General features: G+C 40.9%; 1 protein-coding gene across 1 annotated transcript; it reads right to left on the bottom strand.

Moving 5' to 3' along the window:
- Nucleotides 1-3,575: 3,575 nt before the first annotated feature.
- LOC136679477 (ras and Rab interactor 2-like) lies at nt 3,576-20,033 on the bottom strand. Its single transcript, XM_066658008.1, has 13 exons — nt 19,953-20,033; nt 18,557-18,654; nt 18,188-18,320; nt 16,759-16,918; nt 13,691-13,799; nt 11,820-11,892; nt 10,984-11,072; nt 10,283-10,374; nt 8,566-8,788; nt 7,848-8,465; nt 6,514-6,831; nt 5,716-5,847; nt 3,576-5,131 (listed from the first exon to the last, which is right to left on the bottom strand). The coding sequence occupies exons 3-13, from the start codon at nt 18,226-18,228 to the stop codon at nt 4,749-4,751; spliced, it is 2,238 nt and encodes a 745-aa protein (XP_066514105.1). The 5' UTR covers nt 18,229-18,320; nt 18,557-18,654; nt 19,953-20,033; the 3' UTR covers nt 3,576-4,748.
- Between the last annotated feature and the right edge of the window lie 657 nt (nt 20,034-20,690).

Here is a 20,690-nt window from a genome sequence, read left to right as displayed (position 1 = left end):
CATATGAACATATTGTTTTTTATTTCCTAATTCAACAGTATATATTTATACAATGCATAAAAATAGTGATGCCACAATAAATCTTTGTATTGAGCTTTTATTACGTCTACAAAGATTTTAAAAATAATGTTTTGCATTAAGTAATGCTTAAAATCATTTTAAATATTGAATGTTTTCTGAACACAAGCCTGTTGTAGTCTGTTTCTTGCATCAGTTTTGCTCCAATGTCATACATTTAAACAAAACAACTTAAAAACACCAACATTAATTGAGTAAATCTTCTTACATTCTTATTTCATTATTTACACCTGATTAGATTTTTACAGGTTCCATAAATAAAGAGAAAATATATTTGTTGTTGACATATGGCAACAGCATGCATCAATAGAACAGCAATCTGTGACGCGTACACAAGGAGTAACTACATGTTCATTAAACACACCAGAAATCCCTGTTTTCACACAATCTTTTTACATAATTAAACATTTATGCAAATGTCTGTTATGGACATGTTTTTCAGGCCTGAATGGAGGTTACTGTACAGCAGCCTGTCGGTTTTCCCTCTCCGTAGCTTGTGTAGCGCAGACTTAAGTTAAACCTTTTTTGTTTTTTGTTTTTTTCCAAAAAGTAATAGCCTTTAAATAATTTTACTGAATATTTTTTAATACATGTATGATACAACATTTTCTGAATTTAAAGGAAACTATGCTATGCTAAGCTAACCCGAACAAGGTAATAATATGAAGGAAATTCCTTACTATTTACAAATGTAATAACAGGAAAGATGTGTTATTAGCGTGTAAACCAAAATGTTAGCAATTTTGCTAAAGTGGATAAAGGTCTGTACAAGAACTTCATTGGCACTAAACAAACAATGGAAGGAAAGATAAGCATTGTTGAGGCTGCATCTTCTGGAGTAATGGTTTGTAAAGTAAATGGTTTGAAAGTATTGGGGAATATTTAGCCACCAGTGCTCATTCATTTATCTCCATTAACAGCGCTAGCATCATTAGCGCTGACACTGTTTAGCAATCTGTCAATCACAGAGTTCCCAGAAGAGGGATTTACAGCAGTGCGGCAGATCAAAGCACAACGAACCACGCTAACACACTAAAACCGCCACTATTAGTATTACGCACTGGTCGGGTACCAAGTGGATACCTAACACTTACAGTGTACCTTTTCCATAACTTCCTTATGAGTACAACTACAATAACAGCCTATATGCCATTTAGGTAGTATATGCTTCTAATAAATTACATCTTGTACTTTATCATATGGCTCTAAATAATATAATGGGCTTTTGGCACTGTACTTTGGAAATGTCTCCCAGTTATAGTATATACACAATATATATACAAAATAATAAGACATACAAACATAAAAACCACCACCATTACCTCCTTCTTACTCTGTAAATACAGTGAAACCACAGGGAGCAGGCTGGATTATGTAGTTGACCAGTTTTCTCCGTCTTATTCTGTAAAAACTATGAAACAAAAGGGAGTGAGTTTAACTTGTTGAAGACACCAACACATTTGAGTAGTGAAAAAGAGCATTTATTGTCCTTGACTGCACAAAGTGCCCAAAACAATAGAAACAGGCCTCATCTCTCTCTGTGACTAAGAGAAAATATACTTTACTTTCATTCATTCATTGTCTGTAACTGCGTATCCAGTTCAGGCTGCGGTGGGTCCGAAGCCTACCTGGAATCACTGGGCGCATAATGAAACATAATAAATATATAACTAGATATTGGAAATAATGGGATTAAGGTGTTTTCTGTTCACAATTAAATCATATTATGTTTAGCCCAAAATATACAGGGCTGCACCTCCTCTCAGAAGGGTGTTTTCCAAAGGGAACCAGAGGTGAGGAACATGGAACAGCGGTTGAAACTCCACCCAATTTGACAGCTTTCTCTAATAATCCTATTTATTTATTTATTTTCCATTTATCTCACAGTTTTGAAAAAAACTCCAAATAGAATTGTGTAACTGATCAGAGTTATACCTTAAGTACAAGGAAAATACACTGTAAAATGTGGGAAGCTACAACTCTAAAATTAAAATACATTTTAAAATGCTGGAATTTACACATTAAAGTAATAGGAAAGTACACATTGTAAAAGCAGGTATGTAGACTGTAAAACACAGGCTGCATTATAAACTACAAGGACTGATTACAAAATGCTGTAGGGGTAAGCAATGCCCCTGTTTTTCCTAATATCCCAAACTCATAAAAAGCATTAAAAATGTGACAAATCAGCCTGCTTCAGGTAGTGAAACAATTTGAAGAGAAGATAAAGACAATTCTAAATGGTATTTAAATACATTTTATGACATGCATTATATGATGTGCAAGTTCAAAACACTTGAATGTGGCAGTAAATGTAATGTAATGTAATGTAAAAGTAAACAAATACTCTAATATGTTCCAGGTTTTGTGCCTACACAGCTAATGTAGACCTACTTTTTATATACGACATGACATCCTCAGACCTCAGATGGTGTGCACTATTCTGTAGTTGACATCATGCACATCATTAGGAAGTAGGTCCAAGCTATTTTTCTTTGTGGAAACATGAACCATTTTCATTAGAGTTACAATAACTACATCGTTCCAAACCAGATACATCTGCTGTATTTACCCAGAATGTTCCTGGACACTGAATTTAAACATATGCTAACACTCATAGCATATTACATTAGCATTAAAGACATAGTACTTGTGTTTTGACTACTTAAAAAAATGGGTCTGGTTTATCTTCATCACAATGATGTTCATTTATCTCACATGGAAACCATCCTTAGCCCTGCCGTTCCTTATTTAGTACCTTCCAATGAGTGCTCACACACAGAAAGCTACAACCTTTTCCCCCTTTTTCAGTAGCAAATACACTCTGTAGCTAACATAGTAATAAATATTCAATTTTTTAGAAAGATTACTATTGATATATTTATCTTCTCCTATAGTCATCACACTGTCGTCTTCTTCCCTCACTGTAGAAACTCTGCCCCTATGTTTAGCCTCCTGTTTTAAACGCCTCGGGCCTCCAGCCATCTGTGTATTCACTAACTCATGCGCAACTGCCATATATCTAATTTATGCCTGCACTGAATCCATAATGCCGTTACATTTCAGCTGCAGCATAGCATGGGATATCACATGAAAAATGGGCTGATCGTGAATGCTAGCAGAGGTGCTGTGGTGTTAACCACTACTTCAGAGAAGCTTTTGAATGCTTTTTAAAGTTGGGTGTTGTGAGTGCGCATCGCAGAGTGTGACCCAGATGTTTTATTAGCAATGCTAAGGTCATAAATGCAGGCCAAATGCCAGATGTCCCGTTAGGCAAATGTGATTGGGTTTGCAGTTTTTGCCTTCAAATCGAGGGGTTCCATATGTAGCCTGTGTACATAGTTGTTATGTGTGCATGTGATTATGGAGGATGGATTACTGTGGGTGTGGGGTGATGCGTTAGCACATGGGACACATTGAATAGTAGCATGAGTACGTTAGCGGACAGCACATCAAAGAAGGCCTAACAAACAATATGCTACTTATTTATAGCTACATTTTATTTTTTTTTAATTCTGTACATATTTAAATTCTGTAAACAATACATTTTATTAATTGCTTAGTCTTTATAAGAAACAAAATGGTTAAAAATGATCACTAGCAAACCATCATATTTTTAATCTATGGTGTCTAAATACATATGGCCACGTGATACCTGTCACTGCTCCGGATATCAGAATGGATACAGTGATTTAATTTATTTAAAAAAATAATATTTCAAATGTATTAACTGAAAAGCTACATATGTTTTTAAAGGAAGGATTCATTGATTTAATTTACTTTACTTTGCGCTGCAGTGCTATGTGATTTAGCCACTGCTTTGTTTGCTTTGTGTTAATCCAGAACCACGTGTACAATCATTCATCTCTCTTAGTGATTAAAATACTTACATTGAAATAGACATAATAATGCACTTCAGTAAGACTTTTATGTTGTAATATTCTTACTGAGAGAATGACATAAAAATATATACAACACTGCCCTCTGGTGGTTGATGAGGTCTGACTACTGCACTTTTATTTTAAAACAAAAAAAAAGAATTAATAATTCCCAAATTTCCAGAGCTCTTTGGCCCTAAATTAAAATAAATAAATAAAGGTAGTTTTTAAATTAATAATAAAGATCATTTTAAACAAATTAAATGTAATGTAACATTGTGACCTCTGAGGGTGTAACTGGGCTGATTACACACTTTTATTCTGAGAAACTGCTGAGAGAGTTTATATTAATGACATTATAATAATCAGCGTGGGTTCTTTCCTCACAAAATTCACCCCAGAGCTCCAAGAGTGAACTGTGTCCAAAAGGTTCTGCACTCATTTGAAAGTAGTACTGAGTGCTTCATGAGAACAGTACACTGTCTTTGGGTTCTTCAAAAGTGCTTAATAAATGTATTGTATTATTATTATTATTGTTACATGTTGCTTTTACAAACAAGTGCACAATGTGTAGAAACCTATTTCAGATGCAGCTTTTTCTTTAAAAAGTTTATAAATAAAACATTTATCGTTTAAAGTCAAGAAGATGACAAAGATGCAGAATAGTGCACAGTTCACATCTTTCCAAAGAAAGGTGCTTCAATTCTTAAACAAAAGTGTCTGTTGTGAACCCCACTACAGCTGTGCACTGCCCTCCCTCACAGACAGCAGCCCTACTCTCCTATTAACCCTTTAAACCCCTGTGTGTGGTTTGTTCTCCTCATCCTCTTCCTCCCCTAGGATCTCCAGGTCCTCACCGAGTCTCTGCAGTGCCTCAGTGACATCGCGAGGCAGAGTCAGTTCAGGATCAGTCCCGTCTCCTGGGTCATCCCCTTCGTTTGGCACACTCACTTCAGCATCTTTTGACCCCTCTGAGGCTCCTTCTCCTCGCGTGTTTCTCCTAAAGGTTCTGCGGTTCCTGCTGCGACGTGATTGGTTACAGTGGAGAGTACGTCTGCGATGCCATTGGCTGAGAGATTTCTGGGCCTCGACACTAAGCTGACGCGCAGGAAGACGAGGCTGAAAACTGCTGATGTAGTACAGCGCAGCGTAGAGAGACGTCAGGTAGTATCCCCCTGAGAGACAGAAACCAGAAATGAAGCGCGTTATTAAAAACATCTAAACACAAGCACTCACTGGACACTTTATTAGAAACCCCCTACCTCATGCTGCCCCCACAGCGGATAATTCAATAGAAACACATACCATAGTTCACTGTTATTTAGTTTAATAACATTCTTGTTATTAATTATTATTTAACAAGCAATAATGCTACCATTTTAAAATAGCACTACACTTATAAAAGTTTACACATTGCTTATTAAATGATAATTAACGAGGTGTAAACACTATATATTCATTGAAAATCAGTTATAACACAGACCAGACGTGCAACAGTGATTTAGTGTTTGGCACTGGGTGAAAGGTCATAGCTTTCTGAACAATCTGAAAGTAAAGAATATTCTAAGATTCAAGAATGTGATTTTAATCATTTCATGTTAAAGTTAATGAGGTGTTTACAACATAATTAATAAGAATGAATGAATATAATTTAAGCCATTTATAAATCTGTACAGGGGGTAGTCTTTAAAAAGATAAGTTTTAAAGCATAAAGTAAGTGTGTGTGTGTGTGTGTTCTCTGTGTAAAGATGCTCCTTACCCTCTCCCTGTAGCTGAGTGGGAGCCAGCAGCTCCATCATGTAATCGGTGTCTATTTGCAGAGTAGAAACGTCACTGCGCAACACCACCCAGGTCAAACACGGCAGGAAATCATCAGCCCCGAAAACAACACCTAGCACAGAAAAAAGACCCCTGAGCATCCACACACTCACAGGTGTAAACACAAAGACACACAACACGAGCTCAACTTCTGTGCAGCAGAAACCACAGAATCAATTTATGACCTCTGTTAAAGGTTTATTCAGTCTCTGGCCAAAACTGCCGTTCACTAAAAGCTATTTATTTATCAGAAAAAAAGCAGGAAACAAATAGGAATAAACACAGAACGCATAGCAACTGAATATAATTTTAGATTAATTAGATATTTATGCAAATCTCTGTTTATGGAAAAGTTGGGTCATGGCGTAAACTGCAGTAAAAACAGGAAAATGTGATGAATAAATAGCATTGAAACTCTTTAAACTTTATTTAACAGCAAAACCACAAAGACTATATTCCCAGTGTGTCACATGAATACAGTAAAGTGCCTAAATGTTCGAGTGCACAAACGATTTCCAGTTACTGTGAGTCAGTCCATCACACACTCATTCCTGTGGAGCAGGACCCAAGCAGACACGGGGAGCACACACACACTACACTCCTCGCAGTGACCCGAGGAGCGGATACCACCCAGAACCCCAAGACCCTGCAGCTCTACCCCGCACCGCCCTCAAACACGATATTTATCACTAATAACAAACAGTGATAAACGGTGGTGTACAGAAGTTGAGGGGCTCACCAGGTTTGGCGTTGGCCGTCATGCTGTGGTATATGTTCTTGCAGACTTTGAGCAGTGTGTTCACCTTCTTGTTGGGGGAATACGCCTGGTGCATGGTGGTCCACCTTTGCTGAATTCTCTCCATCATTACAGGGTCTGGAACTCCAGTTCCCGCGGTTCCGTCCAGCTCCTCCAGGCTGTGTCCTAACAGTGTCCTCTGGTTCTCTTGCAGACGCTGAAAACTGCCATCGTCCTGCCGCGCAGACTTCATAAACATGTACAGGTGAGAAGACACTGGCTTCAGAGCAAATTTATGTAGAGCCTCCTCCACCAGCGCATCTGAGAGGAAATACATATTCAGGGATAAGATTCTGTATACTGAGCTTTTTATTTGTACCACCACCATGAAGAAGAATTACTGATAGGATCCTTTACTGAGAGGCAGAGGAAGAACCACCTGAAGCTTAAAAAAAGTCACAGGCATCAGCTGATCAGGTCTATTACAGATTACTGAACTCCACACAGTTTGGAACCAGTGCGGTGATTTAAGCAGGTGGTTAAAACCTTTCTAACCCTTTGATCTACTGCCATTACGTTTTTTTGCTCTAGCGCTAACACTAACCTGAACCTGTGTTCACCATTGAACCTGTGTTCACAAGTGAACCATTGAGAGGACACTAGTCAAGTCCCTGGAAAAGACGCCTTGTTGGTACGACAGGGTACAGATCATTTTCTTGAAAAGGAACGGAAGGTAGAATTTACGTATAAATAAACCCACACATTTTATGATGTAGGCCGAAACTGAGCTTCCCCTCCTTGAAAGACCAGCATCCGCCACTGCCAGGAATCACTGAGCACAAGGCAGGGACCCACCCTGGACAGAGCACCAGTCCAGCACAGTGCCACTACATTTCTTTTCATTCATTCATTCATTATCTGTAACCACTTATCCAGTTCAGGGTCTACACGGAATCATTGGGCACAAGGTAGGAACACACCCTGGAGGGGGCGCCAGTCCCTTCACAGGGTGACACACACTCAAACATTCACTCACACACTCACACCTAAGGACACTTTTTGAGCCAGCAATACACCTACCAACGTGTGCTTTGGACTGTGGGAGGGAACAGAACCACCCGGAGGAAACCCACACAGACGCGGGGAATCGTGGAGAACACAACAAACTCTTCACAGACAGTCACCCGGATTATAATTCATAAAAATTGTACATAACTAAAGAACAGAGTCAGTTTCTCTGTTCACTTTGACATTAAATCAGTATAAAATCACCCCTCACACAATACAAACCCTCTGCAGCTTTTCAGTACTTTACTTTCGTGCCCGGGTGTTCTTACCCAGTTCATAATCAGGCATGTCCCCAAGGCACTCTATGATGCTCTGGATTTCAGAGTATTCGTACAGCGCCTCCTTCAGGGCCGTGAGAGACGTGCGCACGTCCTGCAGCATCTCTGTGCAGCTCACGCCGTAAACTGGCCCAACCTTCATGGTCTGGTCGATGAAGCTCCTCACGGCTTCAGCAAAGGGTCCATCTTTGCGTTCGCTCATTTCCTGCACGCGCTTGTACAGCCGTCGCTGGGGAGACACCAGCCCCCCCAGGGCCAAGCCCACCGCAGAGAGGCGGTTCTTCACCTTATTGGCCAGTGGGAGGCGGGGTGATGGGAGCGACTGGGAGTGGCTTGATTCAGGCTCAGGCTCCTCCTCCATGCTGCTGACGGACAGGGAGTCCAGTTCCAGACATGGGGGTTGCAGTAATGTGGTGGGCGGTAGGGGGTTTAACCAGAACTTGTCCTCGACCCAAGACACGCGATGTGGAGACTGGGGTATCTGGCTGCTTAAAGAATCAGAGCTTGCTCTCTTCTGAGTGTCCAGATTGCTGGATGTGCTCTGCCTGCGCATGACAACACCCTCCAGACTCGGAGCTGTGGGGGAATCTGGACTCTTCAGTGGCGATCCTGAAGAACAGAGGACATTAAACACACTGAGCACTACACTGAAAAGTTTAAATGAATCAGTGCCAAGCCAGAGACATTGTAACCGTTTGTTTCCTCTCACCTGTCCTGTCTGAACTGCCTGAGGACTCGTCCAGTGAAATGGCTCTCTTCTTGATTCCAGCACCCCCCCAGGCCCTGGTGGTGCTCAGCCTCCTCTCTCTCCTGGTGCTGCTCGGATGGGTGAGGTGCTGGGAGCTGGCCGGGGGGTTTGTGAGCCAGTCGTCTCCGTGCTCTTGGAGATACAGTGGGTTAATGATGCAGAGAGCTCCAGTGGCTGTGGTCAACTGCCGTAAAACAATGATGAAATTAATGAGGCAAATGAAAGAGGCACTAAACCTGAGCTGGATCAGCTGAAACCGTATTGCGCTGCTCATCACCAAACAGGATCATCGTAAACCATTTCCTTCTGATTAGATAAATATTACCAAGCCTTTCTTCAGGAGAAGATAAGTTTGATACAGACTGAAGCCCAGAATCAATTAATTGTACAGCGTGGGCCATTTATATGGATACACCTTAATAAAATGTGAATGGTTGGTGATATTAACTTCCTGTTTGTGGCACATTAGTATATGAGAGGGGGGGAGCTTTTCAAGATGGGTGGTGACCATGGTGGCCATTTTGAAGTCAGCCATTTTGGATCCAACTTTTAACGTAACTTTATTCGTTCATGAGTTATTTACAAGTTTCTGACCACTTATAAAATGTGTTCAAAGTGGTTCCCATTGTGTTGGATTGTCAATGCAACCCTCTTCTCCCACTCTTCACACACTGATAGCAACACCACAGGAGAAATACTAGCACAGGCTTCCAGTATCCGTAGTTTCAGGTGCTGCACATCTTGATGGTATAGTGTGGTGTGGTATATGGGGTACAAAGATAATGGGGCCATTCTTCATCAGTGGAGGGCCACTGGATATGAGAAATGGCTACATGATGATGTGTTTTCCTCTTTATGCACTGAAGCTGGCACGTTCCCTGAGTTTTTCAGCAAGACGGTACACCACCACATTATGGGCGTCAGGTCGGAGCATTCCTAGATGAACAGTTTCCTGGAAAGTGGATTGGTCACCGTGGGCCAGATGAATGGTCCCCAAGGTCTCCCAATCTGACCCCCTTAGACTTTTATCTTTGGGGTCATCTGAAGGCAATTGTCTATGCTGTGAAGATACGAGACGTGCAGCACCTGAAACTACGGATACTGGAAACCTGTGCTAGCATTTCTACTGCGGTGTTGCTACTAGTGTGTGAAGAGTGAGAGAAGAGGGTTGCATTGACAATCCAACACAACGGGCAGCACTTTGAACTAATTTTATAAGTGGTCAGAAACTTGTAAATAACTCATGAAAGAATAATGTTATGTTAAAACCAAGCACACCATTGTTTTTCTTGTGAAATTCCCAATGAGTTTGATGTGTCACATGACCCTCTTCCAATTGGAAAAAACACAAGTTGGATCCAAAATGGCCGACTTCAAAATGGCTGCCATGGTCACCACCCATCTTGAAAAGTTTCCCCCCTCCCATATACTAATGTGCCACAAACAGGAAGTTAATATCACCAACCATTCCCATTTTATTAAGGTGTATCCATATAAATGGCCCACGCTGTAGAACTACAGACAGATCAGTGTGGTCAGTGGAGCTGAGAGATTGGGCAGTGCGTGCAGATACAATTGCTTTAATATTATGGCTGTTCTGTGTATAATATGATGTGAGATTCTGTCTGACTGAAGTGTAATATATTCATATTTAAGCCACATGGAGATGAAAGCCTACCTGTATGCTGCACATCATGGTGTCCTGAGCGTCCAGTGTTCCTGGACTCATTGTGTCTGGTTGGAGATCAGATGAGGGACAAAGCCAGGCCTCTGAAATAAACACGTGAATAAACATGAATCACAGAAACACAGCAGACAGTCAGACTACTGAACGAAACGGACCGATGAGGCTCAGTGAGAGCTGATGACTGTACTCCACGGGAGGGACAATATTCACCAAGTAATTGTAGACACAATATTTAATCTTTAAACCTTCTTTGAACAGAACAATCAACTCTTTCACAGCAGCACTGAGCTTTAATTCACCACAAACACGATCAGAGCTCTGAATGATATTACACCGTTTGACTTTAAACATAATATTTTAAAGGCGTACTCACTATTTCAGTGAAAGTTATATTACAACTATCAGAAAGTCTCGATTTTAATCGAATTTGGACTGTTCCACTCTGGTGCTGAAGGAGAAGGAGCTGGAGACTGTGTCTTTAAAATTAGCACAAATAGAAAGTGAATATATGATGAGCTGTGTGAATTTAAAACATGGGGTAGATATAATTCATCCTGTGTCCTGCAGCAGGGGCAATGATGTGGGATCTTTTTTTTTTCATAGAAATAGAAGGAAGGGAGCCTTTACCCCTCACACTTATTTATACCAGATACCCCCTAAATCCCGAGTGAATGAGAGAATAAAGGACTAACTTGGACCCAGCTGAGAAACCAGATGACCAGGCTGTTGAGCCACGCTGTGCACCCAGGAGGGGACGAACAAACAAAGAGGCAGCACGTCCCTGAGAGGAAGAGACAGAGGAAACGATACTCACAGGTACAGCAGTTTACTGATAGAACACAATTATGATATTACATATCATTTTTTGAATTGACAAACACAGTGCAAAATGCTCTTTAATTCAGGACTAGGCTTAATCCATGTCTGGGAAACCACTCCTTAATGTAGAAAAATCTAAAATGAAATCACATCAGTGTTTATTTGTCACATAGACAGTCATACACCGTACGATGTGCAGTGAAATGCTGTGATGACGAATCCTTCCAATGTAAAAAAATCAACCTCAGTTAGAAGTTCTCTAAAATAAAAGCATGATGAAGATCAGAGCTCTAAAAGTAAGAGTAAGATGTAAAAAGAGATTTAAATGAAACAATAAATGAAAGACATACACAGAGATTGAGATATGTTCATACAGTCTTTCTAATGGGACACTTTAGCTTCTTCAGGGAGCAGGTTTTGAGACCGTTTCTAGTGCTCAGTGCTGAACCATCGTGTTCTCTACTGTGCTGTGTGTTTTTGTTGGAAGCTTATTTACATTTAACTTTGCTCATGATGCTATTAACATATGGTCAAATTGCTCAAATAAAAATCTTCCTAAAACGATGTCAGTAAATGTACAAACTAATTGTGTTTACAGAACGGAGCAAGCCCTTGTGTTGCTGACACTCAAACATGTCTCTACACGCGATACTGAACCCACCCGGAATCTGACAGCGCTAATAAAGAGAACAGATGTGTTGGAGTTTACCTGCTCAATGTGTAGAAGTAAACCAAATGCAGGAGGTTAGAGAAGGCCAGGTGAGACGAGGCTAACTTCAGAGCTGAGAGAGATCAGAGAGAAGAGACAGAGAATTAAGAGGGAGAATTACGAATGAGATTGAGAGAGAGAGAGAGAGAGAGTGAGAGAGAGAGAGAAAGACATGGAAATATAAGAACCGGACTGACTGGTGGTAATATAAGATGTTGGAACAAGGCACCAAAAAAACGTCACCTGGGTTCCTGTGGGTAAACTGTTAACTCTCTGTAACCTTATACTTTACATAACACACTAAATATAATTATTCAGGAGAAGGAGAAGTTTACTGAATTTTTATAAAGAGCAAATAAAAAGGCTTTGTTCATGTTGTGGAATCGTCATGACCTCGGGCTCCTAAAGACATCACCACCGCTGTAAACAAGTCTTCACAATCACTTCATCAACTCGCTCTGACTTTTTTTTACTTCTCAGTTATTGATTTATACAAACACCATCATTCAATAATTCCATACACAAAGGTCTGTACACCAGGGGCATTAAGCCCACAATCTTTATACAACACTGTCTCAAACGGTCACATTACATCAAGCGATGGTCCACAGAAGCTCATGACACAAAATGAGTTGTTACTGCAGTGGTTTTCAGCCTTGTTTCTGTTTGCCTCCAGTGCTGACTGTGGTCGGTTATCAGAGACAGTTTGAGGCATAAAACTTTACTCAGAAGAAGACAGAAAACCCACTGATTCATAACACACATAAAAGGACAGAAACTGACACATTTCCACTGAAGGAGTGTTTTCAGTCGGAGGTCACCATGCGGTGGTGGGGATCTGGAGCACAGTGGCTCCCTGTCTGCCCCTCTGCTCGGTGACTGTGCTGTTTATTGTTTGTTCGTTGTTGTGTTTAGTCGTCTGATAATTACTTGGTGGTGTTATCTTTTGTACAAGGATGGTGTTTTTGTTACTGTACCCTATGTGTGTGTGTGTGTGTGTGTGTGTGTTCAGGGCTGGGACATTTTCAAGTCTTTGAAAAACTGCTGGTGAAATGCTGGTTCAGTAAAGAGCCTTCGGCCTGTATGCACTACGTTGTCCTTGCCTTCTTTGATGACGGCCTTGAACTGTGAGCTCAGCAAACGGCCAGAGGGAATATTAAACATGCTGGTAGGGGTGTCACAATACAACTAATAATATTCATATTTCTCAATACGATACGATCTGTGAATCGTGTAAAATACAGTAAAATTTAATAAATAAAAAAATTTGGTAATTGGTAGGCTGTGTTACTATGACGACGCGGGAGAAGTGTTGAGAGCTACTGGGGTAACAATGCCATGCTATAATTTTGATTGGCCTCTTGGACGATTAGCTGGATGTGAACTGCTAGCGGAGAGAGCAACGCTTGGCTGGAACTTGTGTTGCCAACCGTCTCGTAAGATACAACATCGTCTGATACGGGACGCGTTTTGTAAGGAGATCAATAAAGGTGTTTTTTTTTATTCTTCTTATTCTTCACGGCTCCTAAACAGAGAACACGCTTCGTCACCTTTATTTAGCCAATCAGAAGCCAGTGGAGTCACGATCCCTCCTACAGGGGGTTGTTTTGCTGTGGCGCTGAGAGCAGCAGTGACAACCCTAATTAGCACCATGTCCCCATTTTTTTATATATTTTTATTTTTCTATGTAAATTTTTTTTATTGTTGTGTTTGTACTGGCCTCTTTGACCTCTACATCAAAAAATAAAAGGGAAATTAAAGTCATGTTCTTTGTCCACGTATTGAAATGTATCGTATTGTGGAGCAAAAACAGCTATATGTATTATATTGTGAAATTTGTGTATCGTTGCACCTCTATCTTCTGGTCTTACCTGAGCCAGTGTGAACGATAGAAAAGTCTCTGACAGTGTCTTCCTGTCCCTCCACGGCCACACATAGCAGCTTACTCTGAGACGAGGAATCGGGGACCACCAGGAAACTCTGGAGGGAGGGAGGGAGAGAGAGAGTTAAGGAGGACTGGACTGGAAACACAAGGAAGTGTTAGGAATCGTGGTCTTTTGTTAAACTTTGAACAATGTAATATTCACACTCTTTCATTATTACTTCAGCAGCATTAATCAAATTAATAACATCTAACCATACACTCAGATTTTCAAATTCAATGGTCTAAATATCTCCTGTCATTACGTGTTAATCAGATATTCATTATGTGTTAGTCAGATATTCACAATCAGGAGGTTGCCAGTTATTCTCGAGGCGGTGTTTATAAATTTATACAAAGTACATCTAGAGCAGCTGCAGTCTGCAGTGCCACAAGTTCTTTTTAAGACATTCTTTATCTCTGTGTTAACCACAGTGTCTCTGTGGAGACAGGGATGTGAGTGTCTGCTTCACTCTGGAGGATGTTGTCTCAGCATTGTCTCGACAGGTAAAACACGAGCAGAGGCCATGGGACGTCCTGAAAAGTCTACAGCTATAAATATGTTCACTTCACATTTTTCTGGAGGAAGTCTTTCTCAGAACACGAATACAGATGTCCTCCGTCCAAAAATAAATAAATAAATACTAAAATTGACAACATGAACATGCTTATAGTTCAAATATCACACGGTGTAACAGCGGCTGTAAAACAGTGAACCATTTCTGATTTTTAAGTTTTGCTAGATGCACTTTGAAGAAATATTCTTGTGTGCGCACACACACACACACACACATACACACACACACACACACGCACAAACAAACACAAGCTAAACTTAGATGCATGCACACACACACACACACACACACACAAGCTAAACTTAGATGCATGCACACACACACACACATGCACGGGCACGCACACACACACACACATGCAAGCTGCATGCGCACAGACACACACACACACACACACGCACACAAACACAAGCTAAACTTAGATGCATGCACACACACACACACACACACACACACATGCACGGGCACGCACACACACACACACACACATGCAAGCTGCATGCGCACAGACACACACACACACACACACACACACATGCAAGCTGCATGCGCACAGACACACACACACACACACACACTCTCACACACACACAAACACAAGCTAAACATAGATGCATGCACACACGCACACACACACACACACACTCTCACACACACACAAACACAAGCTAAACATAGATGCATGCACACACACGCACACACACATACACACACACACACATACACACACACACACACACAAAAGGAAGTTGATGTGTTGAACAGAGAAAACCAAAACTGAAAAAAAAACTTGGTGTTGAAGCAGTACAGAAGCTCTCAGTTACTTGAAATCAAACGGAAATCTACACATCTGTCCCCACACACCGCCCCTGCATTCAGGAGGAAAATGAGAGAATTATTCATCATATTCATCAGAATGATTCATGTTCTGGATGAGCTCTTTCTTTCATATTTCTCACAGTGTGCAGGAGTCAAATAGAGGCCACACAGAGGTCTGAGAAAACTCCATATAAAATAATCCTCTTTCAAAAGGTGGGGAAAAGTCACATTTAGAATCTGAAGCCTGCAACTCGCTCCAAAAAAGTGACACGGCATTCATCACCTGTTCTTCACTGACACCGCTTAAGTGTTTGGAAACTGAGGAGACTCAGCGCTGCAGCTTGGGGAGTGGAGTACTCTCTCCACACAAGACTCCATCTGCTCAGGAAACGCTTTTATTGAGCTTTAGTCTTAAAGTAAAACTTAAAGAGAACAGATAGAGCACAGGTTCCTGTTCCACTGCAGATTACACCGATTACAAAATAGCGTTTGTAGTTTAAAGGCACAGAAACATAAAGTGAAAGCAGACACCTCTGATCTTCCTCTGTCTTAACTCTTCCTGGAGTGCATTAACCCTTTGGGAAAAAACCAGGCAACTCTGCAGAAATCAATTTCCCCATTTCAGTTTGAACTTATATGTTCTTGACTGGAAGAAGACATTTCAGCTTCCATTTCTAGTCTAGAGAGATACGCACACACAGCCGCCGTAAGCCGTACTCTAGTCCTAACCCCGTACATTAACCATAATCCATAAGAAATAGAGCATCTTCCACACACAAGGGCAATGCATTCATTAAGGACAAGAATTAAAACATAAAATACATTTAAAACAGTTAAGAATGTGCAAGAATAAAAGGCAAATTAAAATAAAGGCAGTAAAGAAAAATAAAAAATGTGAAGATGACAGTGCTGTTACAGAATAAAAAGTTATTTTAACTCAGTAGTTCCAACCTAACCCTACACTTAAACTTATCATAACACTGATGAATTACGGATTTGGGAATCTGCCTGCGTTCCCCACCACGACCACCTCCAAAACACACAAAGCTTTAAATTTAACACCTAGCAGCTATGAAAGTGTCATAAAGAGATCAACAGCAATGGTCCAAAAGCCCTTAGCACTAAACCTTCTGCATTAACTTACAATGAAAGTGGAGGATGTTGTCTCCGTCTCCTGTAAAGTTACTGCGGTAGAGACACAGTGCTCTGTTCCAGCACAGAGACGTATTTATGACTAGATAAAGATTTAAAGGTTTTATCTCTTACCACATGTTCATCCAAATTCTGTCTCTCATTTACAAATGTTCACGTCTGTCTCTCTACCGTTCCCTGTGTCTGTTTCTCTTTCTTTTGCTGTGTATCAATGTCGGATTAACTGCTTAACTGCTGCTACTTCTGCATCAATCAAAAGGGAGAGAGCGAGAAAGGGAAGGACGTGAATAAACTATGATAACTGTTAAAACCAACACATCTCTCTACATCTGACCACATTCGAGAGAGACATTATTGACACACACACACACACACACACACACACACACACACACACAAGTTTTTTCTGAATGTTCTGAGTGGAAACAAAATGACCGTATTTCGTGTGTTGGGTTGAAGTGGGCCTTACCCCTGCAGGCCTGCCCCAAAGAGCAGCGTGAGCTCCATGTCGGTCCCAGGGGCTGCCCGGCTCCCAGGCCTCCTGACACAGATGCAAACCCTGGAGCAAACCCGGGGGGCATTTCTGCGGCACAAAGTCCCCATTCATTAACTTCTTATCTGGGCGTGTCCTGTAGAAAATAGGAACAATACTCCACTGAACTCATTAACAGCAAAGGACAAGAGTGCGTACGGCACTCTACAATAACACACCATCTTACACAACGCAGCTCTGACCGGGCAGGTATTTTGGCTGGTGTAGTGTATCATTTAAGTGCTTTGGCTTTTCTCTTTCTCTTTCTTTTCTCTTTACAGCAAATGAACAATCAAAGCAACTCAGCTGAGAAATCGTGAACCTGTCTGGTTCATCCTTAAGAGCAATTTTCAAACAACTAAAGGTACCACAAGCAGCTGTTCAAACATTCATTCATTGTCTGCAACCACTGGGTGCAAAGTGGGATCACACCCTGTAGGGGGCGCCAGTCCTTCACAGGGCGACACTCACTCACACATTCACTCACACCTATCGACAGTAGCCAATCCACCTACCAATGTGTGTTGTTGGGCCGTGGGAGGAAACCCACGCAGACACAGGGAGAACACAACAAACTCCTCACAGACAGTCGCCAGGAGCGGGACTTGAACCCACAACCTCCTGGTCCCTGGAGCTGTGTCACTGCGACAACTACCTGCTGCACCACTGTGCGTTGATGTGCACAGAGAACACAAGTTCTTCAAAGATCAGAGCTGCGTACCAAGGCCTTCCCTCTGTAATGAGTTGCAGCAGACAGACTTTCAGCTGACCTCTTAAGTCCCAGCTTCAAAAACATCAGACGTACCAATCATTTTGTGTGTGGCATATAACTGTAATTCAAATTTCAACGTATAATAGTCACAATTGTAATTTGATTCAACAAAAAATATCCTAAAAATGAAGTATTAATACGCTACGTTCACGATTGTTAACGAAATCCCCATCTGTAAATCGTCTAAACCACAACTCACACGTATTTTTGGATACAATATCATCCCCAAGAACAGAACAAGTCCATCACATGCTTCTGCAGCCTTTTTCCTGATGGAGCTCATAACGAATGCAGCGTTATTCACATTACTTCATTTATAGGTTATTTCTGCTATGATTTCACAACAGTGAGAAAGGAGCAGAAAATGCAAAAACCCATTTGTGGTCCTGATATATAACCCCCCTGAACCCTGTTCAAATGTTGGGGTTTTGCAGTCTTTCCATCTGAATCACTGAAGGACTTCTGATGGACCATTGGTGGTAAAAGATACGTTACTTGTTATTTAAATAAGAGATTGTGTTAACACACCAAGAGGACAAGGCAGGCTGATGGATTTAGTGTTTTTCAGTTACGATGAAAAAGATGTTGTCTGACCTGTCCCCACCGTCTGTGGCCTCATCGTCCAGTCCCTTCATAGTTTAGCTGTGTGGAGCCTCGACCGGTGCAGGACGTCTGTTCAGGCCGCTGTCAGATATCAGCCCCAGGTCTGCCATCTGAGTCGTGACAGCTAAGTCATGACATTGCCCTCCAGCAACAGGAGGAAATGAAGTAAGACACATGAAAAGGGAAATTAAGCAATGCCACAGCAGCATGCCTACATCCTTCTACACAGAGCTATTTCTACTCTTTGTTCTTACCTGCGCTCTCCTTTATTTTTCATTATTATTATTATTATTATTATTATTATTATTATTATTATCATTGCTATTTTGTTAACAGATTTATTCAACAGTGAGGTTTTACCTGATTCCAGTGAGTAAGGACGGCCTGCGATGTGGGGCTGGTTTAGATTGTACAAATATAGGATGCAATGGCTCAGTGGCTTTCAAATATCTTCTTATCTGTAACAACAGAAACACGTTTAGGAAACACTCACTAAAGACATTTACTGAGAAACACATAGTATCCCAATGCTGTAAAGATCTGTGGTTTATCTGTTTCTTTCATAATCAAGAAATCATTATTTGAGTGTTGGATCATTCTCAGCAGAAACAGGAGTGCATCAGGGAGAGCAGTGCTGGAGTTTTATACCAGGAAGAAGAGACCTATGTCATTATTAGGGTGTGATATAGGGTCAGGAGTGTAATCCTGATCCAGAAAACCACTCTTCCTTTGGGGAGATTCAGCACAGTGAATTGTTAGATTGCTAAGAACCCCAGGAGTTAACCACAAGACTTTTACCAAATACATTTGTGACAGAGGACTCAACAGAACCAAAACGGAACCAACTCAGACAGAAACAATGTCACTGGGCATTCTGGAGGTTCTAGATATGTATGAGTGTGAACCCTGTATCAGACACAGACACCGGTGTCCTTCGTCTCTGTTAGCTTAGCACTAGAATTCTGTTAGAAACCACATAGAGGCGCTAGCAGAAGAAGTGTTTTATTTGTTTATTTATTTTTAAATAGGGTTTGACATTTATGGCCCAAATTAAAGCTCTGACCATCACATATCACCATTGACCAGTGGATCAGTGAGTCTTGAGTAGTTCATGAAGTTTCTATTTTTAAAACATTTTTATTGGTACCTGCTGTACAGCTATACATTTGTGTTTATATCTGTATATACTCTCTTTTTATAATGTTATTATGACTAACGTCAACATAGTATTTGCTCTATATTAGACTCCAGAATGGACCGAAACTTATATGAGACAATTTAAGAATTTAAATAAAGAACGAACTATGAAAGCAGTCAACACTGAGATTATGAATGTACCTGATTTAAAGTACACTTGAGAAGCACGTGTTGTTATATTATTTGATCACACAGCATACAGAGTTGTGTATATTACTTGAATTGTTTAAATGAGATTGGTAATTTTTTTATTTTCTTAGTTAGAAGTTAGATCATCATCTACAAAGGACAAGCATATACACATATGTTCTGTACTTGATGAGGTAAACCTGACAAATACACATCAACAATGCTTTAAAACGTTTTAAATAGTTTTCCTTTCCAAAACCACTCTTCACGATGCTATACTCAGAGAGGAGGGATGCCCATCTGAAACTAACCCCAGCCTGCGTCAGGGAGTAACATTAACATCACTGAAGCCAGAGCTCAAATCCTAAGCTGAAGTGCTACAACGTTAATATTTCACACAGAAAAAGGAAAGAAAGGGTTGGTAACTCACATGTGAACTCTCTAGACGTTTCTTCACGTTCTTCCAACACTAAATGTCACACCTACATCCCTTCAGCACAGGGCCTTCCCCTCTCACGCCTCCTGATACTGTCACAGCCAGAAACAGTTCGCTTCAGAGACTTCCAGAAAGTTTCTCTGTCCTGCTGGAGTTTACTGGACCCACACTGGACAGATCAGCAGCAATGGGATCTGACGTTTTGTCTCTATAAGCCTGCGTTTTACATTTGAATGTGTGTGTGAGTGTGTGTGAGTGAGCGTGTTTCCTCTCTCTGTGGTAAACCTCTCTCTCGCTCACACACCACACTCAAGAGCTTTCTTCAGCCCTGTGCTACACTTAGGGCTTAGAATAAAATACCTGTGAACAGTTTCTGAGAATGTAACCCAAAACTTCCCTCTCATTTTAATCACACACGTACTGAAGCTTTAATAACTCACTCCATTATTGGTACTAATTTATGTCATTGTCTACTGCAGTAACCATGGACCTCCTGGAAAAGGGCATGACCTTGAAGACATGCAAATATGCTCGTGTTCACAACCTGTGTTTGTACTTTATGGGAATTTATGACATTATTGGACAGGTTATTAGTTTATTTGGACAAAGCTGTTAGAACATTGGAAGAAAACGTGTAGCGTTTTCGTTCAAATGGAAATGGGAGGTAGTTTAACAGCGGTTACACTGGGAAGTCTAATTGTGTTTCTGTTCTCGGTTGAATGAAGCATCATC

This window comes from Hoplias malabaricus, chromosome Y (genome assembly GCF_029633855.1).
Source record: "Hoplias malabaricus isolate fHopMal1 chromosome Y, fHopMal1.hap1, whole genome shotgun sequence".
Classification (NCBI taxonomy): domain Eukaryota; kingdom Metazoa; phylum Chordata; class Actinopteri; order Characiformes; family Erythrinidae; genus Hoplias; species Hoplias malabaricus.
The sequence above is the reverse complement of the archived record's forward strand: the minus strand, read 5'-3'. Positions and strand labels throughout refer to the sequence as shown.

Bases quoted from the DNA above. Each gene is read 5' to 3' on its own strand.
- LOC136679477 (XM_066658008.1), bottom strand. From the start codon at position 18,228: ATGAAGGGACTGGACGATGAGGCCACAGACGGTGGGGACAG. The intron at 16,919-18,187 runs GTCAGACAACAT...TATTTTCTACAG, and splicing joins GCCACAGACGGTGGGGACAG to GACACGCCCAGATAAGAAGT. The intron at 6,832-7,847 runs GTAAGAACACCC...ATTTCCTCTCAG, and splicing joins CATGCCTGATTATGAACTGG to ATGCGCTGGTGGAGGAGGCT.